We start from the raw sequence: 23,872 nt of genomic DNA, 5'->3' as shown, positions 1-23,872 counted from the left end.
GGGATGACCGTATGGCCGCTGTTCTCTCCGGGGACAGAAAAGCCCTCACCCGGAGGGAGTCTAGGCTGAGCTCTATGAAAGTAATGCATTGAGTTGGTGTCCATGTGCTCTTTTCCACGTTTATCTGGAAACCCAAACTCTCCAGATGGTGTATGAGAGCATTTGTATGACAAGTCGCTCCCTGGCGGGTTGGGGCTGCCACCAGCCAGTCGCCGATATATGTGGCCATCCGAATGCCCTTTTTCCTGCTGCCTCGGTGCATTTCACAAACACCCTTGGGCTCAGTGAGAGACCAAAAGGCAGGACTACAAACTCGTATGCTATCCCCTGGAAAGCAAATCTCAGATACTTTTGGTGTGGGGGATATATGGGGATGTGGAAATAAGCATCCCTCAGGTTGATTAATGTGAACCAGTCGCCCGCTTGTACAAACCGTAGCAGCGAGGCGTGCGTCAAGATCCTGAACTTGTATGTCCTTAAATGCCGGTTCAGGGCACGGAGATCCAGAATGGCTCTCATCCCCCTCCCCCCTTTCTTTGGCACAAGGAAATACCTTGAATAAAATCCGCTGTGCATTTCCTTGGGAGGGACAACTCTTATAGCTCCTTTGTCTCTCAAGATGGAAATTTCCTCCAGGAGAAAACTGGCACACTCGCCCAGAGCACGAGAGTAAACGATTTCTGTGAAATGTGGTGGAGCGCCATTGAATTGCAGCCTGTAGCCCTTTTCCAATGTCCTCAGCACCCATGCTGACAGAGTGCAGGTGGCCCAGCTCTTCATGTGGAGAAGACAGGCTTTTTGGCGCCCCCTTGTGGCAAAACATACGCCATTTCGGTGTCCCGTCACCTCTGTCACAGGCGAGTTAGGTGACGGGCTCATCTGCATCATCACAGCCGTGGAAACGCGAGTATCCACGGGCTGCGTTATGGCAGACGTTGCTCTGTTTTTCAGCATGTTTGATTTTTTCATGTGTTTTGCAACACTCAACAGCGCCCTCGGCAAACTGCCTGGATGCGCGTGTCGGGGCTTTTTTAATACAGAATGCACGAAAGAAGTGCTTGTAAAACAACACTGCGAACTTTGGCTCTCTTTCCCTCTGGTGGGTGCGGTGACAAGAACGCCGGCCCGAGTTAAGCACTCTGTGTGGAACATGTCCCGTTGAACTTGCTCTGGAACAGAGCTGGGAGGCGGCAGGGCGGCCCATGAAGGGGGGAAACTGGGTTCGCTCCTGCCTAGAGGAGAGGCTGTCAGGCCGGCCGCTTCTTCCTCCTCACGATCGCGGCAGCGGGGGGCTTGAGGTCTGGCATGGGGAGACTGTTTCCGAGTCCATGGATTCTTAGGGGCCCCTGCAGCCTGGGGGGCTACCTACGTCTTAGGCACTTTGGGAATCCTGAAAGCGGGGACCGGGCGAGACGCTGCCTGCGCGAATGACTGGCGCGGTGCTGCTGGGGTGGCGTGCTGGGCCCTCCTTGGCAGGCAGACTTTAAGAGTCTCATCATCTCTCTTTTCTCCTCACATCTCTTCCTGCATGAATGTAACAGCCGCACCGAAGAGACCTTGAGGGATGACAGGGGTGTCGAGGAGTTCCTCTTTCTCTTTGGTCGTCAGGTTGGTGAACCCGAGCCTGCGTGCTCGCTCCTGAAGAACCATGAGGCCCATGGCTCTCCCAGTAGCCTGTATGGCTACCTTGTGGAGGCGGAGGACGTGGTCAGTTATAACGCAGATTTCCTCCCACACTGTGGTATCTGGTTTAGTTGTCATTTCCTCTTCTAGCTCAGCTTGGTAAGCCATTAGCATAGAGGAGGCTTTGTGGGCTCTTACTGACAGAGCCGCTGCCTTGTAGCACTTATCTGTAAGGCTAGACTGGAAGCGGTCTGCTTTGGAGGGGAGAGATGGGGTCGATGAGGACAGAGACGTCTTCGGGTGAAGATGGCTCGCTACCAACGGCTCCACTTGTGGCATCTGGCGGAGGCCGATAGACTCCATCCCCTCACAATCCAGCAGGGAGCTCCCCACGATGGGGTGTTTCTCGCTGTAAGGTTTTGCTTTCCACGTCACCGCTATCTCATCGAGTAGCTCCGGGAAAACAGGCAACACATGCTTTCACCGTCTTTTCCGCCTTCTGCAATTTCTTTCCGTCAAAACGAGATTTTACAACCTCTGTTTGTATGGCGGGCCACGGGATGTTGAGTCTAGCTACTGCGCGCTTTCACATGTCCTGCATGTCGCGATCCAGGGGAGACGGCGGTGTCGGTTTTTCAGCCTCGCCGGTAGCCGAGGGCTTTGCAGCCCAGCTGATGCTAGCCAAGGAGGTGGAATCTTCCTCCTTGCTGTCGTCAGAGAGCAGGAGCTCCGAGTCAGCCAAATCATCTCTGTCCTCGTTGGCATCTCCTCCCCAGGTGACTCCAGCATAGGGGAAAATCTCACGATCTCCGTGTGCCTCCAGCGACGGGAAAGCGGTCGCGTGGCGACAGCTTGGCCGTGGCATTGCAGCCAAATCATCGGGCACCTCAGTTTCTCCTTGCCCCGCAGCAGCCTCACACAGCAAAGGGTCACCACCCGACAAGTTAGCCTGGCGATCTAGCCTGCGGCGGAGTAGTTTGCGTGGGAAAGCTGCGCAGTGGATATAGTCTTGTGCGGGCGTCAAGGCAGCCTGAGCATGAGATAAACCCAGGCACACCCCGCACACACGGGGGTGTGTATCCCAGGCAGAAATTTTCTTGCCGCAAGGACAGAGTTTTGCAACTTCGTTGGCAGTCGTAGCCATGGTTAGCTAGAGGGTTGCGCACGTTAGCAAGACTGACACTGAGTGCGGAGAATATTGCTATTCCTCGCTAACGTGGGGTGAAAAGGTTTCTACAGGTATTGCTACCTAATGTGTAAAACCGCTAGCGTCGAAGGGTATTGCTACCTGATGGTGAAGCTAGAGGTACCTTTATTAGCAAAGTGTTGCTACTTCGCTTTCGGAAAATATTGCTACTTCCCTGGGTGAAAGTATTGCTACTTGGCACCAGCACTAGCTACGGAACAGTATTGCTACTGCTTGTATGCTAGTGGACAACTGAAAAGCTGGGAACAAAGCGCCCGTGACCGAGTTGTTCACTCGAATCTGTGGACAGTTTAGCTTTAGCACCCAATAGCACAGTTGTCTACAAGCTTCTGTGAGAAGCGAGAAGAGGTTTTTGAATGACATCTGATGCTATGTCAGCCTATTATATAGGGAGGCACCTAGCCAGCCTGTAAGGGCTGGCGTAATGGTATTTGAGCTAATGATGAGGTCACGCAGGAGGCGTTCCCATAGTGAGACACAAAACGAATGCTATGAAAGAGAACACCACTTGCCTAAGCTGTTAGGCGTCACATGCTGCACTTGCAGACCCAATTAAGAAAATATATCCTTGTGCACAAGCTGCACACAGATGAAAAATTGTAAATACACAAGTGATGCATGGAATGATAAACTTTTTTTTATGGATTGGAATAGTGACTAAATGCCTTGCTTGTTTGCTAGGTTAGCAGGGTTACTCATATTGCATCACGACTTGAGATGAGCCAGTTGGTTATTTTTTTTAAACTCGTGCAGTCGAGTATATAAAATCTGCACTGAAACAAACACAGTAAAGTCATAGCTGCAATGAAGCACACAATCTTTTAGAGTCCTTAAATCAGTTAGCCTGCATCACCTTAGTAAGACCAGAGTGGCTCAGGTATTGTCCTGTGAGCCTAATTAATTATGACTTTGGTGAGCAGCCAACAGAGAGGAAGGACAGCCTCCTTCTGTCTGAAACTCCACAACACTGCTCCAGACTGAACCCACGTCCAGGGTTAACACAATTACCAGCATGTCCTCCCAACCATACATCCAACATCACACCACAGGCACTGTAATTGGTGTGCTTAGAATTGCAGGCAAAAATTAGAAAAGCAGCAGAGGGAAAGAGGTGATTAATTTGCTAGAGGAGGAGGTTGGTGCCGATGTAAATCACTGCCTGTCAGTGCAATTTAATTTACGAATTTCCTTCAGCCTTGTCTGCGATGCCAGCCTTGCTCGCTGATTGTTTAGCATCAGGTCATAACTAAAGAGGTCATGGAGTGAAGGGCATGAGCCATGCTTTCCTTAATTACAACATAGAACACCCCCCTTCTTGTAGCATGTATGCATAGATGCCCCCTAAATCACAGGTTAAACTGAACCAGGAGGACATGAAAGTGTGGCAACATCAGCTAGGCTTATGAAGTGCCTGCAATCTGATGGGAAAGCACTTTCGCTTTTATTTAATCGTTTAACTGGCACATTAACAGAATACGCCTCCCAGACATGTGGATAAAACTGCTCTCTTGACTCTTGATTTAAAAACAAAAATCAGCTAAAACCCAAGATTTCATCTGAATCCCTATGATAATAAATGAGGACTCAGTATAAAAGTGAAGCACAGCCAAAGCTTCGATATGCTTGTTTCAAACTCTCTATCAGTTAAAAACACACCATCAAAAAAACCAGAGTGTGTTAACATCACAACATCTCCCCAGGTTCAGACTTCAAAACTCACCTTGCTCTATGTACTTTCCAGATAATGCCCTCAAGGAGAGTTTGCAATAAACAACTTCAAAATACGGACCGCAATCTATAATCCATTCCCTATCTTTTACACACTGGTTTATCAGTAAAGCTCAGCAGTGCAGACAACAGAAGTGCTGCTCCTCTTTGTTGCTAAATAATACCCATTCAGCAAGGTTTAGCTATAGGGTCAAGCATACAAAGCAGGTTACTCCTGGGGAGCAATTAGCTCTCAGTCACACCAATGTGTGGTCATATCTCCTCTGACTTATATCTGCCACATCACTCTTATTGCCACTCTCACAAATCAGCAACCATGCTCCAACCAATCAATGGCTTACCTTGGGCTTGCTTTTTATGCTTTTCCTGTTTATAAATAATAATTCAGGAGAAAAGCAGCTTCGGCATAATGCAGGCACTAAGGAAGACAGGAAAATGAACAGGGGACTGTGTGTTGTCTAGTACTGTTTTGTTTCTTCACCTATATTTAGATGAATGCAGATTATTTTGAGAACTCTCCTTTTCATACCTACACCGACTCACAGGCTATTTGACTGGTTGCTTTAGATCTCAAGTTCTGCATGTGTTGAAATACCTATGAACCTGAACCTAAAAATATGCCCCTTTTGATAGTGTAATATATTCAGATTGCATTCATATTTATTCATAATATATACCCCCCACAGTATCACAAAGCTCTATATTCAAATTGTATACAATGAATCACTTTCAGCAAGAAACCCCAAGGCGGTGTTATGAAGCAAGTTAAAATCCCAGTTCACAGGTAACGCAGTTAAAATGGGCTGTGCAGAGCCACTTGAGGCCGTCAACTCAAAATAAGAAGCAGACAGGTAAAACACAGGACACGGCTCACTGAAATCTATATCTCTCTCTCTCTCTCTCTCTCTCTCTCTCTCTCTATATATATATATATATATATATATATATATATATATATATATATATATATATATATATATATATATATATATTAGGGGTGCAACGATATTCGTATCGATATTGAACCGTTCGATACAGTGCTTTCGGTTCGGTACGCATATGTATCGAACAATACAAAATTTGTAATTTATTTTATCAACTTTCCTTCTGACGATGCTGTCTGTGTTGAGCGCTCAGTGAATCTGTGTTCGACTACTCCGCCTAGGCTGCACTGTCCAGCGCAGATCCACTGAGCGCTCAACACAGACAGCATAGTCAGAAGGAAGAGCGCAGGGCAAGCTAGCGAGACAGAAGTTAAGCTCTCCTTGCAACAGGCAAATTGAACCTCATTCAGATCTGGCGTTTGGAATTATTTTGGTTTTCATGTGACGTATGACCCTGAAGGTAAGCGAGTCATGGACTAAAGTAAAACAGTATGTTGGATGTGCCATGCAATGCTCAATTACATTGATGTGAACTAGTGTGTTAGCGCGGTTAGCTCGTTAACGTGTTGGCCGTCTAGCCCCATGCACGGAGCGATCGGCAGTAGCTCGTTAACGGAGATTTGCCGTGTTGTGGCGTTAAGGTCATTTCAACGAGATTAACCTGAAAGCACTAGTGGGAACACAACGAATATGACTGCACATTTACGCCGACATCATCCTAGTGCAAAGACAAGTGGAAGCAGACAAAAAAAAGCAAGCATGCTACTAACTTTAGCCGAGTCATTTAGACAGCTGTTAGCACATGATTCTCCTTATGCTGCTGAGAATATAGCCCAGAAGAAGCGGATAGTATAGCTTTTATTTTGGAAAGAGCCATTTCTCTGTAATAAACTCTCTTTTCCAAAGATGAGTGATTCCTCAATCAGATACAGGGCTTGCAATATCGCTAGCCCGACGTCCCGGAGCTAGCGATTTTTTCAGTCGGGCTACCAAAATCTATCTCTTCCCTGCCCGTCGGGCTATTGTAGGAAAAATATATGTCAATGCTTTTGCATTCTTTCAGAAATGTAGCTGGGTAATTATGTCATTGGCATCGGTGAGCCACTGTCAATATGTGACATATTGAAGTCGCGTTTGAATTTGCGCTTGTTTTTTTGCTTTCACTTTGCAATCGTGCGAACTGTGTATAGAGAGCGACAGCACTGATCTGTGAGTGATGATAATTTGTGCACCAATTCCTCTGACATCGTCTTATTAATCGTTAGCTTACTATGCAAACATGACAAGTGAAATCTCCCGCAGCAAGCTTAAACATGTGAGAGGTTGATCGCGCAGAGAATCGCTGAGCTTATGTGAGTGCGTGTGTAAAAGCAAAATAAGACAGGTCAGGGTGAAGAAGTGACAGCCAAAGAAAAGCTTACCACAAAACGGAGAAGTTATGACAAATCAGACTATAAGGCAAAAAGAAAGTGCAGCTTTATGGTTTCATGGACAAAAGAATTTCTGTGGCTGCAATATGATGAGCTAAATAACCAGGGCTGCACATAAGTGGTCCGCAGGTGCGCATTCGCTGTCAAAATAAAAAACACGCACAAGGGTTAGGGTTAAATTTAAAAACTGTACTTTTGAGTTAAAATATATATTTATAATTTTAATAAATGACAAATTAAAAAGGCATGAACATTTTTTTTGTATCGAAAAAATATCGAACCGTGACACCAAAGTATCGAACCGAACCGAACCGAACCGTGAATTTTGTGTATCGTTGCACCCCTAATATATATATATATATATATATATATATATATATATATATACACTGTATAGATTACGTGAAGTACCCTCAGAAGGTCTGCTAGATGATGTTAATGCAGCACTACGGGCAATACCTACAACCACAATTACCGACACGTCTGGCAGCACAAATGAACCAGCTGCTAGTTAACGAGAGACACCCGGAATGGCTAACAGGCACATGGGTCAATACATGAGCGGGACACAGAAAGGAATTGGCAAGAATACCAGAGGTGCAAAACACCAGCTACTGGTAGACAGAACAATCAGCCGAGACTGCAAGACCAGACTGACCAACCTGTGCACTGCCTGGATTGATTACAAGAAGGCCTATGACTCAATGCCCCACAGCTGGATACTGGAATGCCTAGAATTGTACAAGATCAATGGGACCCTAAGAGCCTTCATCAGGAACTCAATGGGGATGTGGCGTACAACACTAGAGGCCAACTCCAAGCCCATAGCACAAGTTACCATCAAGTGCGGGATCTACCAAGGAGATGCTCTGTCCCCACTGCTGTTCTGCATAGGCCTGAACCCCCTCAGTGAGATCATTAACAAGACTGGCTATGGATACCGACTACGGAACGGAGCAGTTGTCAGCCACCTCCTGTACATGGATGACATCAAGCTGTATGCCAAGAGTGAACGAGACATCGATTCACTGATCCACACTACCAGGCTATACAGCAATGACATTGGAATGTCGTTCGGACTGGAGAAGTGTAGTCGGATGGTAACAAAGAGAGGGAAGGTAGTCAGAACTGAGGGGATTGAACTACCAGAAGGCAACATTGCAGACATAGAGGACAGTTACAAGTACCTGGGAATCCCGCAGGCAAATGGGAACCATGAAGAGGCCGCTAGAAAGGCTGCAACCACCAAGTACCTGCAAAGGGTCAGGCAAGTCCTGAGGAGTCAGCTGAATGGTAAGAACAAGATCCGGGCCATCAACACATACGCCCTGCCTGTGATCAGGTACCCTGCTGGGGTAATAGGCTGGCCAAAGGAGGAGATAGAAGCCACTGACATAAAGACAAGAAAGCTCCTGACCATGCATGGAGGGTTTCACCCCAAGTCCAGCACCCTGAGGCTGTACGCTAAGCGGAAGGAAGGGGGCCGGGGACTGGTGAGTGTCAGCACCACAGTCCAGGATGAGACAAGGAACATCCAAGAATACATTGGGAAGATGGCCCCAACTGACCGAGTGCTCAGTGAATACCTCAGGCAGCAGAAACCCAAGAAAGAGGAGGGAGACGAGGAACCATCATGGAAGGACAGGCCCCTGCACGGTATGTACCACCGGCAGATAGAGGAGGTGGCTGATATCCAGAAATCCTACCAGTGGCTGGACAAAGCTGGACTGAAAGACAGCACAGAGGCACTAATCATGGCAGCACAAGAACAAGCTCTGAGCACAAGATCCATAGAGGCTGGGGTCTATCACACCAGGCAAGACCCCAGGTGCAGGCTGTGTAAAGATGCCCCAGAGACAATCCAGCACATAACAGCAGGGTGCAAGATGCTAGCAGGCAAGGCATACATGGAACGCCATAACCAAGTGGCCGGCATAGTGTACAGGAACATCTGTGCCGAGTATAACCTGGAAGTCCCGAGGTCAAAATGGGAGATGCCCCCAAGGGTGGTGGAGAATGACCGAGCTAAGATCCTGTGGGACTTCCAGATACAGACGGACAAAATGGTGGTGGCTAACCAACCGGACATAGTGGTGGTAGACAAACAGAAGCAGACGGCCGTAGTGATCGATGTAGCGGTTCCGAATGACAGCAATATCAGGAAGAAGGAACACGAGAAGCTGGAGAAATACCAAGGGTGGTAATCGGAGCACTAGGTGCGGTGACTCCCAAGCTAGGCGAGTGGCTCCAGCAGATCCCGGGAACAACATCGGAGATCTCTGTCCAGAAGATCGCAGTCCTGGGAACAGCTAAGATACTGCGCAGGACCCTCAAGCTCCCAGGCCTCTGGTAGAGGACCCGAGCTTGCCTTTCTGGTTCCCCTCACCTCCAACCAGTCGCGGCAAATGCCCGACCCTCCCTGAGCCTGGTTCCTCAGGTTTCTTCCTGTTAAAAGGGAGTTTTTCCTTCCCACTCACGCCAAGCGCTTGCCCATAGGTGGTTGTTTGATAGTTGCGGTTTCTCTGTATTATTGTAGGTTCTTCATCTTACAGTATAAAGCACCTTCAGGCAACTACTGTTGTACTTTGTTATGAATTGAGTGTCTTCGTCTTGACTTTTCTCCTGACCTTACTGAACAGAACAGTGCAGAAAGTGAGCTTTGTTGAAAAGTGGGGCTTAAAAGCATGTGGCTTCAAAAAGGGACTTGTGTGACTGTTTGTTGTTTAACTGTCATTGTGTCTGTTGTTTGGTTTGAACGCTGCTGAAAGCCCCTATTGTGTTTGAAGCATAGCTAAGCAAAACTGACAAGCTTCCCTTATACACTGAGAAGATAAAGTCAGCAGAAAAACAGTCATTTTAAATAGACTGCTTATCATTTCTCTGCATATGGAGCTTCTGAATACATGTTATGAATTAGAAAGAGGAGAGGCAGAAGATGAACTAACGATGGCTGCTAATAATTACAGATCTGTAGCGTGGAGGAGTTAATGAGGAGCCAAAGCCTCCCATGATGCTCCAGTAATAATGAATGAGGAGTGAGAGAGTGGAAAGAGGGAGAGAGAGAGAGAAGGGTGGGAGATGTCAGTTTGAGAGGCTGCAATGCCCTTTGGTTTCTCTGCACTCTGGGCATGCCAACGAGAGAGCCTTCCCAGAGGAGACTTGTCTCCACACTAATGAAGATGTGACAGACCTCCGGTCCGTGACTTGCAGGGTATAGGGAAGAGTGGAAGGAGGATGAGGAAGCAAAGAGTGACAGCTCATATAAAATGAAAGGCGCTGAAAAGGTGAAAGGTTTGCAAGACCTTCAAAAAGAGTGAGACATTGTCAGTAGCAAAACTTATTAGACTGATAGGTGGTGTTTTTCAATTGGTTTATATGTCAGCAAAAGACATTGGGAAACTTGAAATTATATTTAGATAAGCGCTACGCGAATAACAGTTTCCCCATGACACTCAGACAAAGTAAAACACAATTATTACCCACCAGAGAGCTGGTGTAGCTGGGATCAGACGTGTCATCCTGCAGGTAGCGTGACAGACCAAAGTCGGACACTTTACACACCAAGTTGCTGTTGACGAGAATGTTCCGTGCGGCCAGGTCACGATGGACGTAGTTCATTTCTGAGAGATATTTCATTCCTGCAGAAATCCCACGCATCATTCCCACCAACTGGATCACTGTGAACTGACCATCATTTTGCTAAAGGACAGAGAGCAAAACAAATGAAAATGCAGAGCTTATGTCATGCCGTTGCCATGCTGTAAATGAGCAAAGCTGGAGGTCGCAGATTGCAGCAAAGGCTAATATAACCATTTTTAATAGGCAAAAAAATTATTACGCTGTTTCTTCTTACTGAATCATTAACACATGTTGACTTAAATTCATCACTCCACTTCCTCATTCAACGTGTAGCGTAATCAAATTCGGTTTGAGTCAAGGCTGCTCAGTTGGATTCTCATCTTCTTCTGTAGCATGAGGTAAGCCTTGCAGCAGATCATTATTATCACAGCCATGGGGTACATGCTCATGGCAGATAACAAGAGGAGTCATGTTGTTATAGCTACATACAAGACCCTTATTTTGAGTTATCTTTGATTTTAGTTTTTCTTGTGCGTCCTTTTTTTTCTTGTTTGTTGGTTACACTTTGCAATTACAAAATCAACACACTGAGTCCCTGTCTTGCCTTTCAAATCCTTTTAATGTCCAGAGGAAGAGTATATTTGTATTAAATAAGCAAATCAGATTCCTGCAGCCAATCTTACTCAGTGTAGGTGTTAGAGCATTGTTCCATTCAAGCATACAGGCATCCATCTCTTTAAACTCCAAGAATGGTGCCCCTACCCCTGTGTGAATGCTCTGAAGAGCAAGCTTTGAACCCCAGAAACCCAGTAACAAATAAGAGGGTAAGAGAGATCGATGGAAACACAAGTCGGATGTGGCGGTTAGCAAAGCCAACTTCAAAGAACCCATTTAAACCCACCCTAGATCAAAGTGGAATAGAACACCAATCCATGAGACTGAAGCAGGAAAAAAGAGAGCTGAATATTGATTAAGCTGTATGTCCGCTCAATCCTGACTATAAAAGAAAGAGTGAAGAGTCCATTAATAGCTCCAGGCATTAAATTAAAGGCTGATAAAGCTAGCCAGTGTGGAAATTTTCAAATTAAGAATGACTGAAATCAAGTTCATTGTCATGAAACATATTCTCCGTTGGCACTGGACAGATTAAGAAGGCTCATTCCAATTTGTATTAGGAGGGATTCTTAGCATGAACTCCTTTAGTGGGATTGCTTTACAATTTACTTCCAATTAGCTTCTCAGTCTCAGATTTTCAAGCTTCCATTTAACTCACACATGGCTTCAGATCTCGTCATATAGCTGTTTGCAACTTTGTGTGACACAGTACAAGCATTAAAAAAAGAAAAATCACTCACCCTGAGGAATGAGTCAAGGGCGCCATTCTCCATAAACTCAGTAACGATCATAACTGGACGGCTCTTTGTGACTACACCCTCAAGACGGATAATGTTCGGGTGGTCAAACTGGCCCATGATTGATGCTTCAGACAGGAAGTCCCGCCTCTGCTTCTCCACATAGCCCGCCTTTAAGGTCTTAATGGCTACATAGATTTCCCTCTTGCCAGGTAGCTTCAAACGGCCCTTGTAGACTTCCCCAAATTCCCCTAGTTTGAAAGAGAAAGAAGAGTTTCCTCATTTCCTTCTGTTAGCAGAAAAAGCCTTTACACAAAAGCAGAGTTAATCAGATCATAAATTTCACGTCTGTTTTTAAAGTTACCTAAAGTGCTTTTATAGAGCCTGTTATGTCTTGCTATCATATAATACAGTATGGCTCTTCTGACACACAGCATAGGCTGGCAAGTGCCTTTATATTCCCCCTATCAAACAATACCAGGCAAGCACTGTCTGGCAAATTTCTGGAACCCATGTGATTAATTATCACCACCTTGGTGTCCTGGAGAGACAACACATAGTGAAATCAACAAAAACAAAAACCTTTAATTAGCTGATCCCACTGCATCCTTATCCCTATTGTATCTCTGTCACTTCCTCACACCTAGCTTGCTGAGGCCGCCTGTGCTCCAAAGCTACTCCAGGCCCAGCAACATTACCAGGGGTATTTTAGCCTCCATATGAACCAGCATGTATGATGTCAGTGTCCTCTCGGCTGTAGAAAAGATGTGTTCGATCCCAAAGAAAGGGACATGTACCAAAAACACATGCACATACTGAACTTAAGTTTAATCAGAATTCACTTGAAAGCAATCAGGACCTAATTATGTAGTTGTAATTTTAATATACAGTTTAATAATACATAAGAGGTCATTCTCAAGTTAAGAAAAACAAAACAAAACAAGGACAGGAAACAAAATGTCTGCACTTTTACATGTAAAGTAAATGGGGAAGAAATGATGCAAGGGCTGAACATCATCAAAGCCAAAATCAACAAGATCCAAAAACACAGAAGCACAAAGAAAAGGCAGAGAGGGTTGAGTTATTTCTAATGACATTATGTCCCTGGGTAGGTGGCCTATATACTGCTAGTACACTTGACATAGGCCCTTGACATGTTCCCATCTGAAGTGGCTGCCAGAAAGGTTGTTCTTCATGACCTTGAACAGATTCAGGTTTTTATATGACATACAACAACTCAACAATCCACATTTATCTGACACACAGACACAGAATACAAAAGCATGCATGCACGAAGATTTGCCATACCTGCACCAATGACCTCCTCTATTTTGACAGTAGAAACATCTATCTCCTTGGCAAATTCTCGTACAGCTTCGTTTGGGTCCTCGTAGGTGAAGGGGTCAATGTAGATCTTCATCCCCGGAGAGCCTGAGAAGTGGGTCGGGCAGCCCAGTGGGGAGGGGCAGTTAGACATGTCGGCTCGCAATGAGAGTTCTAGAACAACCAAAGTGCTCAGTGAGCTTTCCAGAAGATGAAACTAGTCTTTTGGGGTCTTGAGCTAAAGGTTGGTGAATTCAAATAACCCCCAAGTGTTAGCTTAAATCACAGAGTCACAGCATTACTTATAATCACTATAAACTTTTGATCGCTGCAAATGATGATACCTTCATTTGCTCTATTATCCATGCTTAGAGACGGGCCAAAGCACGGCAATGTGTAAATTAAAATGAACGTGTACTGAACACATCAAAGAGTGTAGGTGGAGAATTAAAGGAACTGGCTCCAAAACATGTAGAGGCAGACAACAAAATGGTGGTGATTCAGTGCTTACGAGAGGAAAAGAGCTAGAGAGAGAGAGAACGAGACAGAGAGACAAAGAGAGGGAGGGAGATTAAGGGATAAAGGAACAGATGAGGGAATATAGAAAGAGTAAATGTAGACTTTTTTTTCACCCCTTTATCCCTTACCCTAGCAGTATCTGCTCTTTGATAGTGGTAGAACCAATTTTCCTGCAATCTTTCCCTATAGGAGCTCATAAAGAGATAAAGCCGCTACGCTATCAACTAGCTTTTTATGCCACTCTACAGTAGGTGAGACCAGTTCACAGACTGGCGATGTTTGCAAAAAAAGAAGTACAGCTTTTCTGTGCCGACAGGCTAAGTAAAACACTTGTAAACAAATTCAATATGCTGCCACAAGATGGACAGCGAGCAAGTAGACTTCAAATCATCATTTTTGCAGCTACACCCAAGGGCAGCCTTCTTTCTCAGAGCTGTTTAGGCAAAATCTTTGCAGCCATGATTGGAATAAACCCATCTCCATCAAGTCAATTTGTGCCTAGCCCTTTGCATAAGCCACAGAGAAGGAGGGAGGAGTCTCAGGAGACAAAAAGAGAATAGGGTCTAGTCCTGGGATCAAGGTGCCTCACCTTGCTCTTGACTAGAAGCTGATTCTAGTTACCACACTAATTGCTTTGAACCCTGTCTGTGTGAGTGTAATTGCTCATTAGAGATTCCATACAGACTGGATTCAAGTTAATCCATCAGAGGGTTTACAGCTTTGCATTCCATAAAGTCATTCGATTTACAAATGTCGCCAAGCTGCTCACTTAGCGGCACCACTGGGTAGGACTCAAAATCTCAGTGGGGAGCACGCAACAGCAAGCTTATGGCAGCACGCTCACACTCAAAATCTCAAGCTCTTGTGTGCACATACCTCCAAAATAAATGTACAGCCATTACTTTCTAATTCACAGTCCATAGCCCATTTTTATGTATAATTTAAAATGCAAACAGTTTATCGTCCTCCCTGTGGCACAGCCCTGGTTAACTGGACTCGTCTTTTTATGGCCACTGGATAAAAAATAGATTCCTACTTTAATATTTCATAGGCTCTCCATCTGAGAGTACGAAGCAAATGTATCCAGAAGTCATTTCTATTTTGGACCAACATATAAAACAACAACTCTGTCAGGAAAGAATCCAAGGCTGCCACAGTGGCTCACGGACACATGCGTACCACAACAGATATAAAGCTTAGATTAATATAATAAATTAGAACAAAGTTTATGACATAATTGTCCAAACGGTTAAGTGTACTCAGACAAATTTCCACTCTGGTGGACAATAAAGTTGATTCTATTCATTTCTATTAGCTGGCAGGCGTAATAAGTTACAGTGTACTGCAATGCACTTAACCATGTTATTTTCACCAATGTCCAAAATTTAGCCTGCTATTAGTCTGTCCCGGTCGTTTACGTAATGGTCCTAATGTATCCACAAATCAACTGCAGAGCCGTAATGCTTACATTAATCTATTACTGGCAATGGCTACAATCAGATTACTGGTTTTACTACAAACACTTTATATATTGCCCAAAGACAAACAAAAATGTCTGCGAATGAAATAGTAGCTCCATAAATGCTCATCTTTTTAAGTTAAAAGGGAATGTTTCATACATTAGCCTGTCACCAAGGAAACATAATTTCTTCTAATTCCCTTTGCCTGACAATATTTGTGATTTCACTATATAGCATTTAAATACTTTATGTGATTTATGTGCAGAGCAATATATCCCTAGAGTGTTTTATGTAGGTCTAAGATGCACACTAATCTACTCCGTGGCTCTAAATATAATGAGCTGCATTTCCGTCCTGAATATTAACTAATTATCCATTGTTTGATGTCAGAAACGTATTTGTAAAACACACACTTATTATTTATTGGGGCTTATTGGTATGCACATAAGAGATCTACATTTTGTATGGAGTCACTAAAAAAAAGAAAGTGAAATGTTTGTGGGGATTTTTTTCAGGCCTTTTGCAACTCTTTTGGTTTTCCTTGAAAAGTTTGAAAAGTGATGAAAGGTTCACCCTGTTAATTATAATATTTTAACATATTTAGGATGAAGAGTGAACTTGCACATATAAAGGAAATATGCAAGAAAAAAAAGGAGTATAAGCATATTTTATATCCACCCATAATTAACTAGTTCTTTTCAGTGAGTTTCCATTGTCATCGGGTGTGAGCACCAGATGTTGAAGCGCAAATAACATCTGCAGCTACGGGGCAACAAGTACGGTCTGAACATTTGTAATTTAAAATTTGTTGGTAGTCATGTGGAAACATGAGGGCACAACACAGACATTTAGTACTTAGAAATGTCTGTTAATTTGTTTAGATGGGTTGTCGGTGTGAGTTAAAGGCTAAAAGGAAATGTTTCCCTGAGAGAATCTGCAAATACTTAGTGCATGGACCTGAGTGCATGGCAGTGCAGTAATGAACTTCTATGATTCCTTCACTTTTTATATACTGTTATAGATTTAATTAGGAGATAAAAGTATAGAATTCTAATGTTTATTCTACGCTTGGTAACTCCCAATAATGCTGTGAAGACATGTTTTTAGGAATATGTGCAAAAGGAGTACATGAAGTCCTAGTAGCACACTTAATGTCAGGACAGAAGCTGAACCATGGAGTCACAGGAACACAGCAGGCCCCTGTGACAAAACTGTGGCTAGACATATGTGGAGGCAAATATCAACCCATTTTTAAATCTGAGTGCTCCAAGGAACACAGTGGCCTTAATAATCATGAAATTGAATAATTTTGGAACCAGCAAGATTATTCTTAGAAATGTCTGACCAAACTGAGACAGAGGGAGAAGGGCCTTATTCAGAAAGAACCCACTGATCAATCAAGCAGAGGCTTGGAGGTCTGCTGCAGATAAGAAACCTGGGAAACCTGCTGTAGGATCATCATCTCAGTAGAAGCACTGAGATCATGTCTTTAGGTCTTGGGGGCTGAAAAGAAGCCAGTCTGAGTCTAAGCCATATGACAGCTGCTTTGAGATTATTGAACATCAGTTAAATGCATCCAGCAGCATCAGGAATAAGTTTATCTCATCTGATGAGACAGAAATTGAACTCAGTGGGTAGAACTCCAAGCACTATGGCATGATTTCCTGTCTAATAACATGTCTATGGCTATGGAGATAACAACACAGTGCTGTGTGGTGGCTTCTTGGGAACTGTTATAGGAACGCTGGTCTGAATGGAAGAAAGGAAGAATAAGTATGAGTCAAATTAGAATAAAAAACGCAAACCATGAGTAGCCCAGCCAAAGGTCATACTTAGACAAAATAGAACTTTGTGGAGAGGCCTGATGATGGCAGTTCACAGATGCAATCCAACCTTTCAAACTGCCCAAAAACACAGGTTAATAAATATTTTAGCAACTTAATCAGGAATGATCTTTTGATTGTTTTGAAAGAGAAAACTGCAAAATAGTTTTAACCATTGAATAAATCCACTTAATTAACTTAAACAGTGTACACAGTGATGATACTGTACATGACAACAACCACTGAATCTGATGGGGTGATCGCTTTAAGCCACAGCAGCAGCATTTGACTTGTGTTCACATGAACATCACAAGCAGGAGTTGGTGTAATGTTAAAGGTCTGATTTCTTGCATAAGCATGACCATCAGGCTGCACCACTGAATTTACAGTATTAGCAACGTCTGTCTTGAGGTGGGCTGCAAATGAGGCGATATTATGAGGCAACATCTGGAGGAGCTGACAGCTGGGTGAAAGCTGGCAGGCACATTTTTTTGGAGGATCACCCAAAGCAATTGTTTGAGTTGGTCTATTTTATTGCTGCACTGAATACTGCAATTACAAAACTGCCAGTCAAACCTTGACAGAAAAGCAAAAAACAACAATGCATCACAGGGTGGGGAAAAACCTTGTGTGCGTTGGCATTGTGAAGGTTTCCTTATTAGCATTTGATTTTGTATCCACCTTAGATCCTTCATTTGATAATTAAGGCCGCAAACAACTGTTATCTTTTATTTTCATGACTTATGTTAATTACAGTGCATCCCTGACTGTGGCAAAACTGACTCCTCTGTCCAGAGCAGTTTTAATAAGCCCCAAGCTACCATTCTCGTAGCTTTGACACAAAGTAACTGTGTTGAAGCCATTTGCTGTGTCAGGCTCAACAAAATTCAATCCCCTTGAGTAAACCCTTTCTCAGACTGCTAGGTTGGCAGTACATAAGGCTTTCTTTGACGCACCAATTTACACACATTTCTTTTGTGCATGTGTGACTGAGTGTTTGTCAGAGGTTATATGTGTGTCCCTGCAGGCTACTTCCCCTGATCAGTCAATGCCCAGGGAGTGCTTAAAACACAACTCAGTCATGGCTATCGTGCAGCCCTAAGAGATGTCAGTCAATGTCACGGTGAAAAGTAGAACCACAGACACTTGCTACATAAATTTTCCATATCTTTAATGCATTATTATTCATTTTAAATGCCTTACATTATTAATTATAGTCCAACAGTAGAGGAAATGAATGAATGAATGAATGAATGAATGAATGAATGAATGATAGATAGATAGATAGATAGATAGATAGATAGATAGATAGATAGATAGATAGATAGATAGATAGATAGATAGTAACTAACCAGTAACTTAGAGCAGCTGTAAGTAATAGAGCAGACTCACCTCTTCCTGTTGTGTAATGTTGCAGCTTGTCACTGTACACCGCCTCCTTGGAATATGCTCTTTTCCTATAACGATGCAATGAGTGTTGGGAAAGGAAAGAGAGAGCGAGGGGGAGGGGTGCCAAGATGAAAGAGGTAAACATGATCTTATTACTTTTGGTGTTTTTGTGTACCGGCTGAAAATGACGTGGCTGAAATTGAATCAGCTGCAAAGGGTTAGAAATGGCAAATGAAGTTTATGAAAATGAGCTGATTTTTAATTAGACCTTGATAGGATCTCACTCCTTTTCATCTGTCTCCTCTGCCTCAGCATCAAAAGAACCTGGCCCATTTGATGAACACTTTACTTGCTCAAACTTGCACACAGCCCTGCAGAAAATTTGACTTTCATATATCTAAAGTGGAGCAAGATGTGAATGTGACAATGTGACAATGTGACAAACCGCTGCAAAATGAAATTGGCTTAACGGGGCAAAGTAGGAGATGTTAAGTTCTCTAAGGAATTGAGTATTCCATTTCAAATGACAATTTTGCTTTCCCGTTCCATCAAATTCGTGCGTGCCTTTACTATTCAGTATGCCTGTCACTGAATCAAGTGATAGTCTTGCTGCACTAATAAATGATATGTGACTACATGTAGGGCACGTTACACGATAAGTTCCAAAGCATAATCAGCACCAGTTATGTTTCATAAATGTTTTTACAGAAGATTACAATAAATGTCAGGAATTTTAGGAATCTTACGCACCACTGAATTTTATTTTTACATAATTAATACAGCAAATGACACAAACCGTATATGCTGAGAGTCTGGTGGAATTTTACCTGCAATGTTGCCACCTATTGGATTTTTTAGTACATATTATTAGCGACAATGAGAACCAACGTGGCATACCGAATGGTTTATGCCCTATGTGTATATTTTTTGCAGTTCCAACTTCCTTCAAAACAAACTGGGAGCTTGAAAAGAATCTACAGTTTGAACGATGTGACACATTTTTCAACATCTTCTTAGTGTATTACAAAAGACAAGATAAAGGAAAATCTGGTTACCTGCTGCAAACAATGGAGATAGCAATAAGGGAAACAATGAAGACCACTCCTGCTGCTGCTGACCCCGCAATCAGAGGAAGCTGTTCCCTCAGCTCAGACTTGAAGTCATCTGGGTTGCACAAAGACACGACAGACAAGCAGTGAGAAAGGCTTAGGTAAGGCATGAGAAGCATGTCTGTGTTTATGTGGTGCTGTGTACTTATGCATGTGTTTTGGCAGGAGAAGAAAAGGCAGAGCAGAATGGTTAGACTGAGTTTACTGGTGGATAAAGGAAACACAGAGATCTCTCTGCTGAGATGTGCTGACTGGAATCCTGTGAGCATTTGAAAGACTGACAGACAGGTGGTGTTTGATAAATCAGAAGAGAGACAGAGAGTGAGAGAAAAATCATAAAGCTGGTTGTGAGAAAGAGCGAGGAGGGCAGCTCGCCTTCTCTGTTGCTATAGCTGTCTGAAAGGTGCGGACAAGAAAATGCACCTAGGAATGTTGTTTCTATGGTGTTGAAAGGAAGTCATCCACTGCCAATCACGCACATATAGCCCAAACATGTTTTTGACTGTGGTAGTTCAGGGGACAGAATAAATGCCTGCTTAAAAATACCACACAGCAGAATCTTTTGGTTATCTATTTGCGAGCATGTCTTTCTGTGACTTTGGCATCAGCAGACACTGTAGTTAAAGCAATGCACGATTTAGCATGCTGCAGGCAAATCAGCAGCTTCTAAATCCAATCCCCCGTGTAGAATGGGCCCATTGGATTAAAGTGATAAAGTGAGAACTAATGCATCTTCGAAGCAGTGTGAAAGCTGCAGTATATGTGGAAACTGGATGTGACAGGAATTGCTCACTCTTTCAACTCACACATTTATCAAAGGAAGGAATCAAGGAAAGAGTAAGAATGCTGTTCCAGCTACTCAAACTTTTAGGGTAGTCTTCTTGTTCTCTTTCAGTGTATATTAGATGTGAGAGGTCCCCCCACCTGCCCACCACGCGCCCATACGAGAATGTTGACTTTTCTTGACAGCCAAAAATCACAGAGACACCTCTTCTAACAGCAAATACGCTCCCATTACAATCAGTTAACTCTCGAGGCCTCAGCCAATTAGAGAATTGTGGCATCAATCACATAACCAATACTCCAATCACTTGTTTTCCGTCACACCTTACTTTGCGCCGTCGCTTTTGATTTGTTTGATTGTGTGTTTGCGCATCCACTGGTGGCAAAATGACACCTCGTGGAGGTGAATGAAAACGTGCTGACGGGAAGAGACAGGAGATTATATGTTTTGCGAAAAATGACGTGGAGTGCCTCTATTGTCTTCATGGGGCAATGAAGCAGGTTTGATGGGGGGGGGGGGGGGGGGGGGCTGGTAGAGGCGGAGGCGGCAGAGATGTGGGTGTTGTTGCCGGCAGTCCTCTGGCGTGTTGCTGCTTGCTTCGACGAATGCCGTGCTGTGGCAGCCAGCCAGCAGATGAACCCTAAGCTGTGCTGGTGTGGGCGAGCATCAAGTATGCGCATGTATGTGCTCACTAGAGCTGGGCGATAGAACGATAACGATATGTATCGCGATATAACTTTTACTCGATAGAGAAATTAAGCTATCGCGATAGACCTCGCCGCTCTTGTCCTCAAAAAAAAAAAAAAAAAAAAAAGGTCAGCCAATCCAAAGTAGCGCAGAGCCGAACCAATCACAGCCGCAGCGTCACGTCGCGTGACTTGTTATGTACAGCACAAGTGCCAAGCCGCACGTGTGTTTGTTTGGGAAGCAGCCAGCGGGTAATGGAGGAAATGAGTGTGCCGACTAGAAAAATCAACCGAGCGTGACCGAAGAGAAAACAGATGATGGTTCCAATGCCGGAGAGATTGTCGAACGGAAGAGCCATAGAAGCTCCGTAGTGTGAAGGTATTTCGGCTATTTCAAGTCTGACAAAAAACAGAGTAGCGTGCACTGTAAATTGTGCCGAAAGCAAGTCTGGAAATACAATAAACTGGTGCATGCGTCACACTGTGCGCCACGTTATTGTTTCGGTGAAATGAATTTCTACAATACTGTTACTGTTAATTCTACTCTCTGCAGTGTTTAAATGCTTACATATACACAGTTACTGTCCCTCCACACATACGACTCGGTTCTGCTTCTATGCCCCAGCTTTGTTTACTTTTTCCCACCGAGGCTTCTAGACTTCTGATTGGCCAACATTTCTGCACGGTTAGGAATCTAGCGCCACCTGCTGCTTTGGCATGTTCATAGCAGCGTTTTCCTTCATTTCTGCCTTTATGTGTGGACGGGATTATTTTTTAAAACAAAAACGGAAAATCTCCGTTTTCAAAAATACCCGTGTACGTGTGGACGTAGCCTCAGTCTCTGACTGGAAGCGCTAATTCGTCATTCGGCTTTTGTCAGACTAAAGTAACTGTTAAAACTGTTTGAAAAGCTCAGCTATACAACAAGGAGAGATTGAGAATTTCCTTTTAGTTCTCAGTTTATTTGATATTGACAAAAGTTAGTCAGTTTTGTCTGTTCTTCTGTAAAACAAACTAAGATTTATTTTTAGAATTAATATTTTGTTTCTAAGTGGAATTGACAATTTAGTCTGTTTTGTTTGTTCTATTTTGAAACTTAAACGCTTTAGCGGCTGCCTTTTGTGTAGTTTGCAATATTTGCCTTTATTTATCTGAAAAAGTCTCATGTTCCTTAAGTACATCTACCCTGTTGAACTTATTATGGGAAATAAATATTTAAATAAAAACAAGCTGCTGATTATTTCACATTTTACTTGTGAGCAACGGCACATTTAAATCTTACAAATATAGTTATTTGGCTTATATCGTGATAGATATCGTTATCGCCTGAAATGAAAAAAACATATCGTGATATGAAAAAATCTCATATCGCCCAGCTCTAGTGCTCACATTCACTAGTATGGTTTCATACGCAAGGAAAGCTGATGCGGAACTATTGGGGAGAGTAAATGGGGCAGTGACTGTGCCACATCTGCTCTGCACACAGGTAAATAGCCACAATGATTGGCTTAATTACCATCATCATGCTTCCCATCTTCCCCTCCCTCAAGATCATCACCATCTCATTCATTGTAATCTTTGCTGTTTAACAGCGAGTCTGGAAATGTCACTCCTGTCTTTAATGTATTTTGAATTATGGCCAAATAAGCATTGTAGGCTAGCCATCAAGTACGGTACAAAGAGTGGAAATCTTATGCAGAACATAAAAACGTAGGAAAGGCAATTATAAGTTCATATCTTTCTTTTTGTTGCTATTTTTGTTGCCTTGCGCTTATGAAAACCCAGCAGAATACATCTTGACTGAGCCATGTGATTTTCCAACAATTTAACTGCCTGGCAGAGCTATCAACTCTTTGCAAGCACGCCTTCCTGCACATACACAAATGAACCCCAGCCTTGCCAGTTCACCAGGTGTTACCGCCCATCTTCAGCCCTTTCTCTCTCCAACAACCCCCCGCCATGCATGGCAGAAAATTTCTCTCATCAACTACTAATCACAGCTACGCATTCTGGGACAACTCTCCAGCAACAGAAGGGCTGGGTGAAAAACCAATTAGCTAAGCATTTTGGATCAAGCACAGTTAGTTGCACAAACAAAAGACACTCGGTGTTCAACGTATCCGAAGCACCCACACACACTCAAACCTGACTGTGAGGGAAATTAATTTAGCTGTAGAAATAGGAAGCGCAATCAAACATTATGCCTCTCCTCTATCTCACTTACTAATAATAATGCAACAACAAATACAAAGACAAGAACGTCTGAAAAAGAAAAAAAAGAGAGCTATTGTGCATGAAACGAAACAAACGAGACAGAGAAGGATAGAGCGAGAGGGAAGGAGAGCTGTTTCTCCTGGCTCTGCAATCCTTACCATCTGTGAGGGTTTGGAAGCACATCTTGCTGCTGTATTTGCCAAAGCCAGCCACAGTCCGTGCGCGCACCTGTACCACATAGACTGTACCCGGCCTGAGGGCCTCCACACGCGCTGTGTTAGTTTGGCTCCGCAGGATAGTGGAGTTAATCTCTGCATGGTCCTGAAAAGAGCAACGATCACAGGCAGCAAGTTAGAGATAACTTCATGAGAAGATGTCAGAAGATGAAAGGATTAAATCACACCATGCAGAATTCAGAAAAGTCCAGTGTTGGCAAGTTTGAGATACAACAACCAAGTTTATGATGGAATCACGTATTCTGGTAATAGTAAGGAGAAATGGTCCCGAATTTAAAAGAAATTTTAAGTCGCATGTTACAGGAAATGCACTGTGCTTCTGAAAAACATCAGTGACAGAGAAAGAATAGAAGTCGATATAGAGAAGAGTAGATAAACAACAGACAGGAGCGACGAGGCAAAAGCTCTCCTTAAGGCTTCGGTGTGAATGCTGTATTAAACAGACAGTGGTAATATGTTTGTACACAAGTTTTTAAAAAGGCTTCAACCAGTTTGAACTTCAAATAAAATTTCAAACCACGACAGA

The 23,872-nt window shown here is 43.5% G+C and overlaps 2 protein-coding genes across 4 annotated transcripts in view; one reads left to right on the top strand and one right to left on the bottom strand.

The window, feature by feature from the left end:
* LOC309693852 (uncharacterized protein) overlaps positions 1-23,872 on the top strand; it is a 548,750-nt gene that overhangs the window by 91,263 nt on the left and 433,615 nt on the right. Inside the window, exon 1 of one of the 2 annotated variants that reach the window (XM_082513433.1) lies at positions 5,584-5,902. The exons of the other annotated variant lie outside the window; for it this stretch is intronic. The gene's annotated coding sequence lies outside the window, so the exon portion shown is untranslated. Of the gene's footprint in view, positions 1-5,583; positions 5,903-23,872 lie in introns of those variants that run through there. 2 annotated transcript variants of the gene reach the window in all.
* Positions 1-23,872, bottom strand: part of ephb1 (EPH receptor B1) — a 187,732-nt gene that overhangs the window by 18,432 nt on the left and 145,428 nt on the right. The window contains exons 7-12 of one of the 2 annotated variants that reach the window (XM_082513439.1): positions 23,269-23,431; positions 19,373-19,481; positions 18,321-18,385; positions 13,112-13,300; positions 11,807-12,054; positions 10,356-10,571 (exon numbers count right to left, since the gene is read on the bottom strand). In XM_082513439.1, the coding sequence (XP_082369565.1) occupies positions 10,356-10,571; positions 11,807-12,054; positions 13,112-13,300; positions 18,321-18,385; positions 19,373-19,481; positions 23,269-23,431 (990 nt within the window). The remainder of the gene's footprint in view (positions 1-10,355; positions 10,572-11,806; positions 12,055-13,111; positions 13,301-18,320; positions 18,386-19,372; positions 19,482-23,268; positions 23,432-23,872) is intronic. The other variant, XM_082513440.1, reaches the window with a different exon arrangement.

The sequence above is a fragment of the Aulonocara stuartgranti genome (assembly GCF_965226115.1).
Source record: "Aulonocara stuartgranti genome assembly, chromosome: 18".
Classification (NCBI taxonomy): domain Eukaryota; kingdom Metazoa; phylum Chordata; class Actinopteri; order Cichliformes; family Cichlidae; genus Aulonocara; species Aulonocara stuartgranti.
Note: the sequence above shows the minus strand (reverse complement) of the source record. Positions and strands in the feature narration are given on the sequence as shown.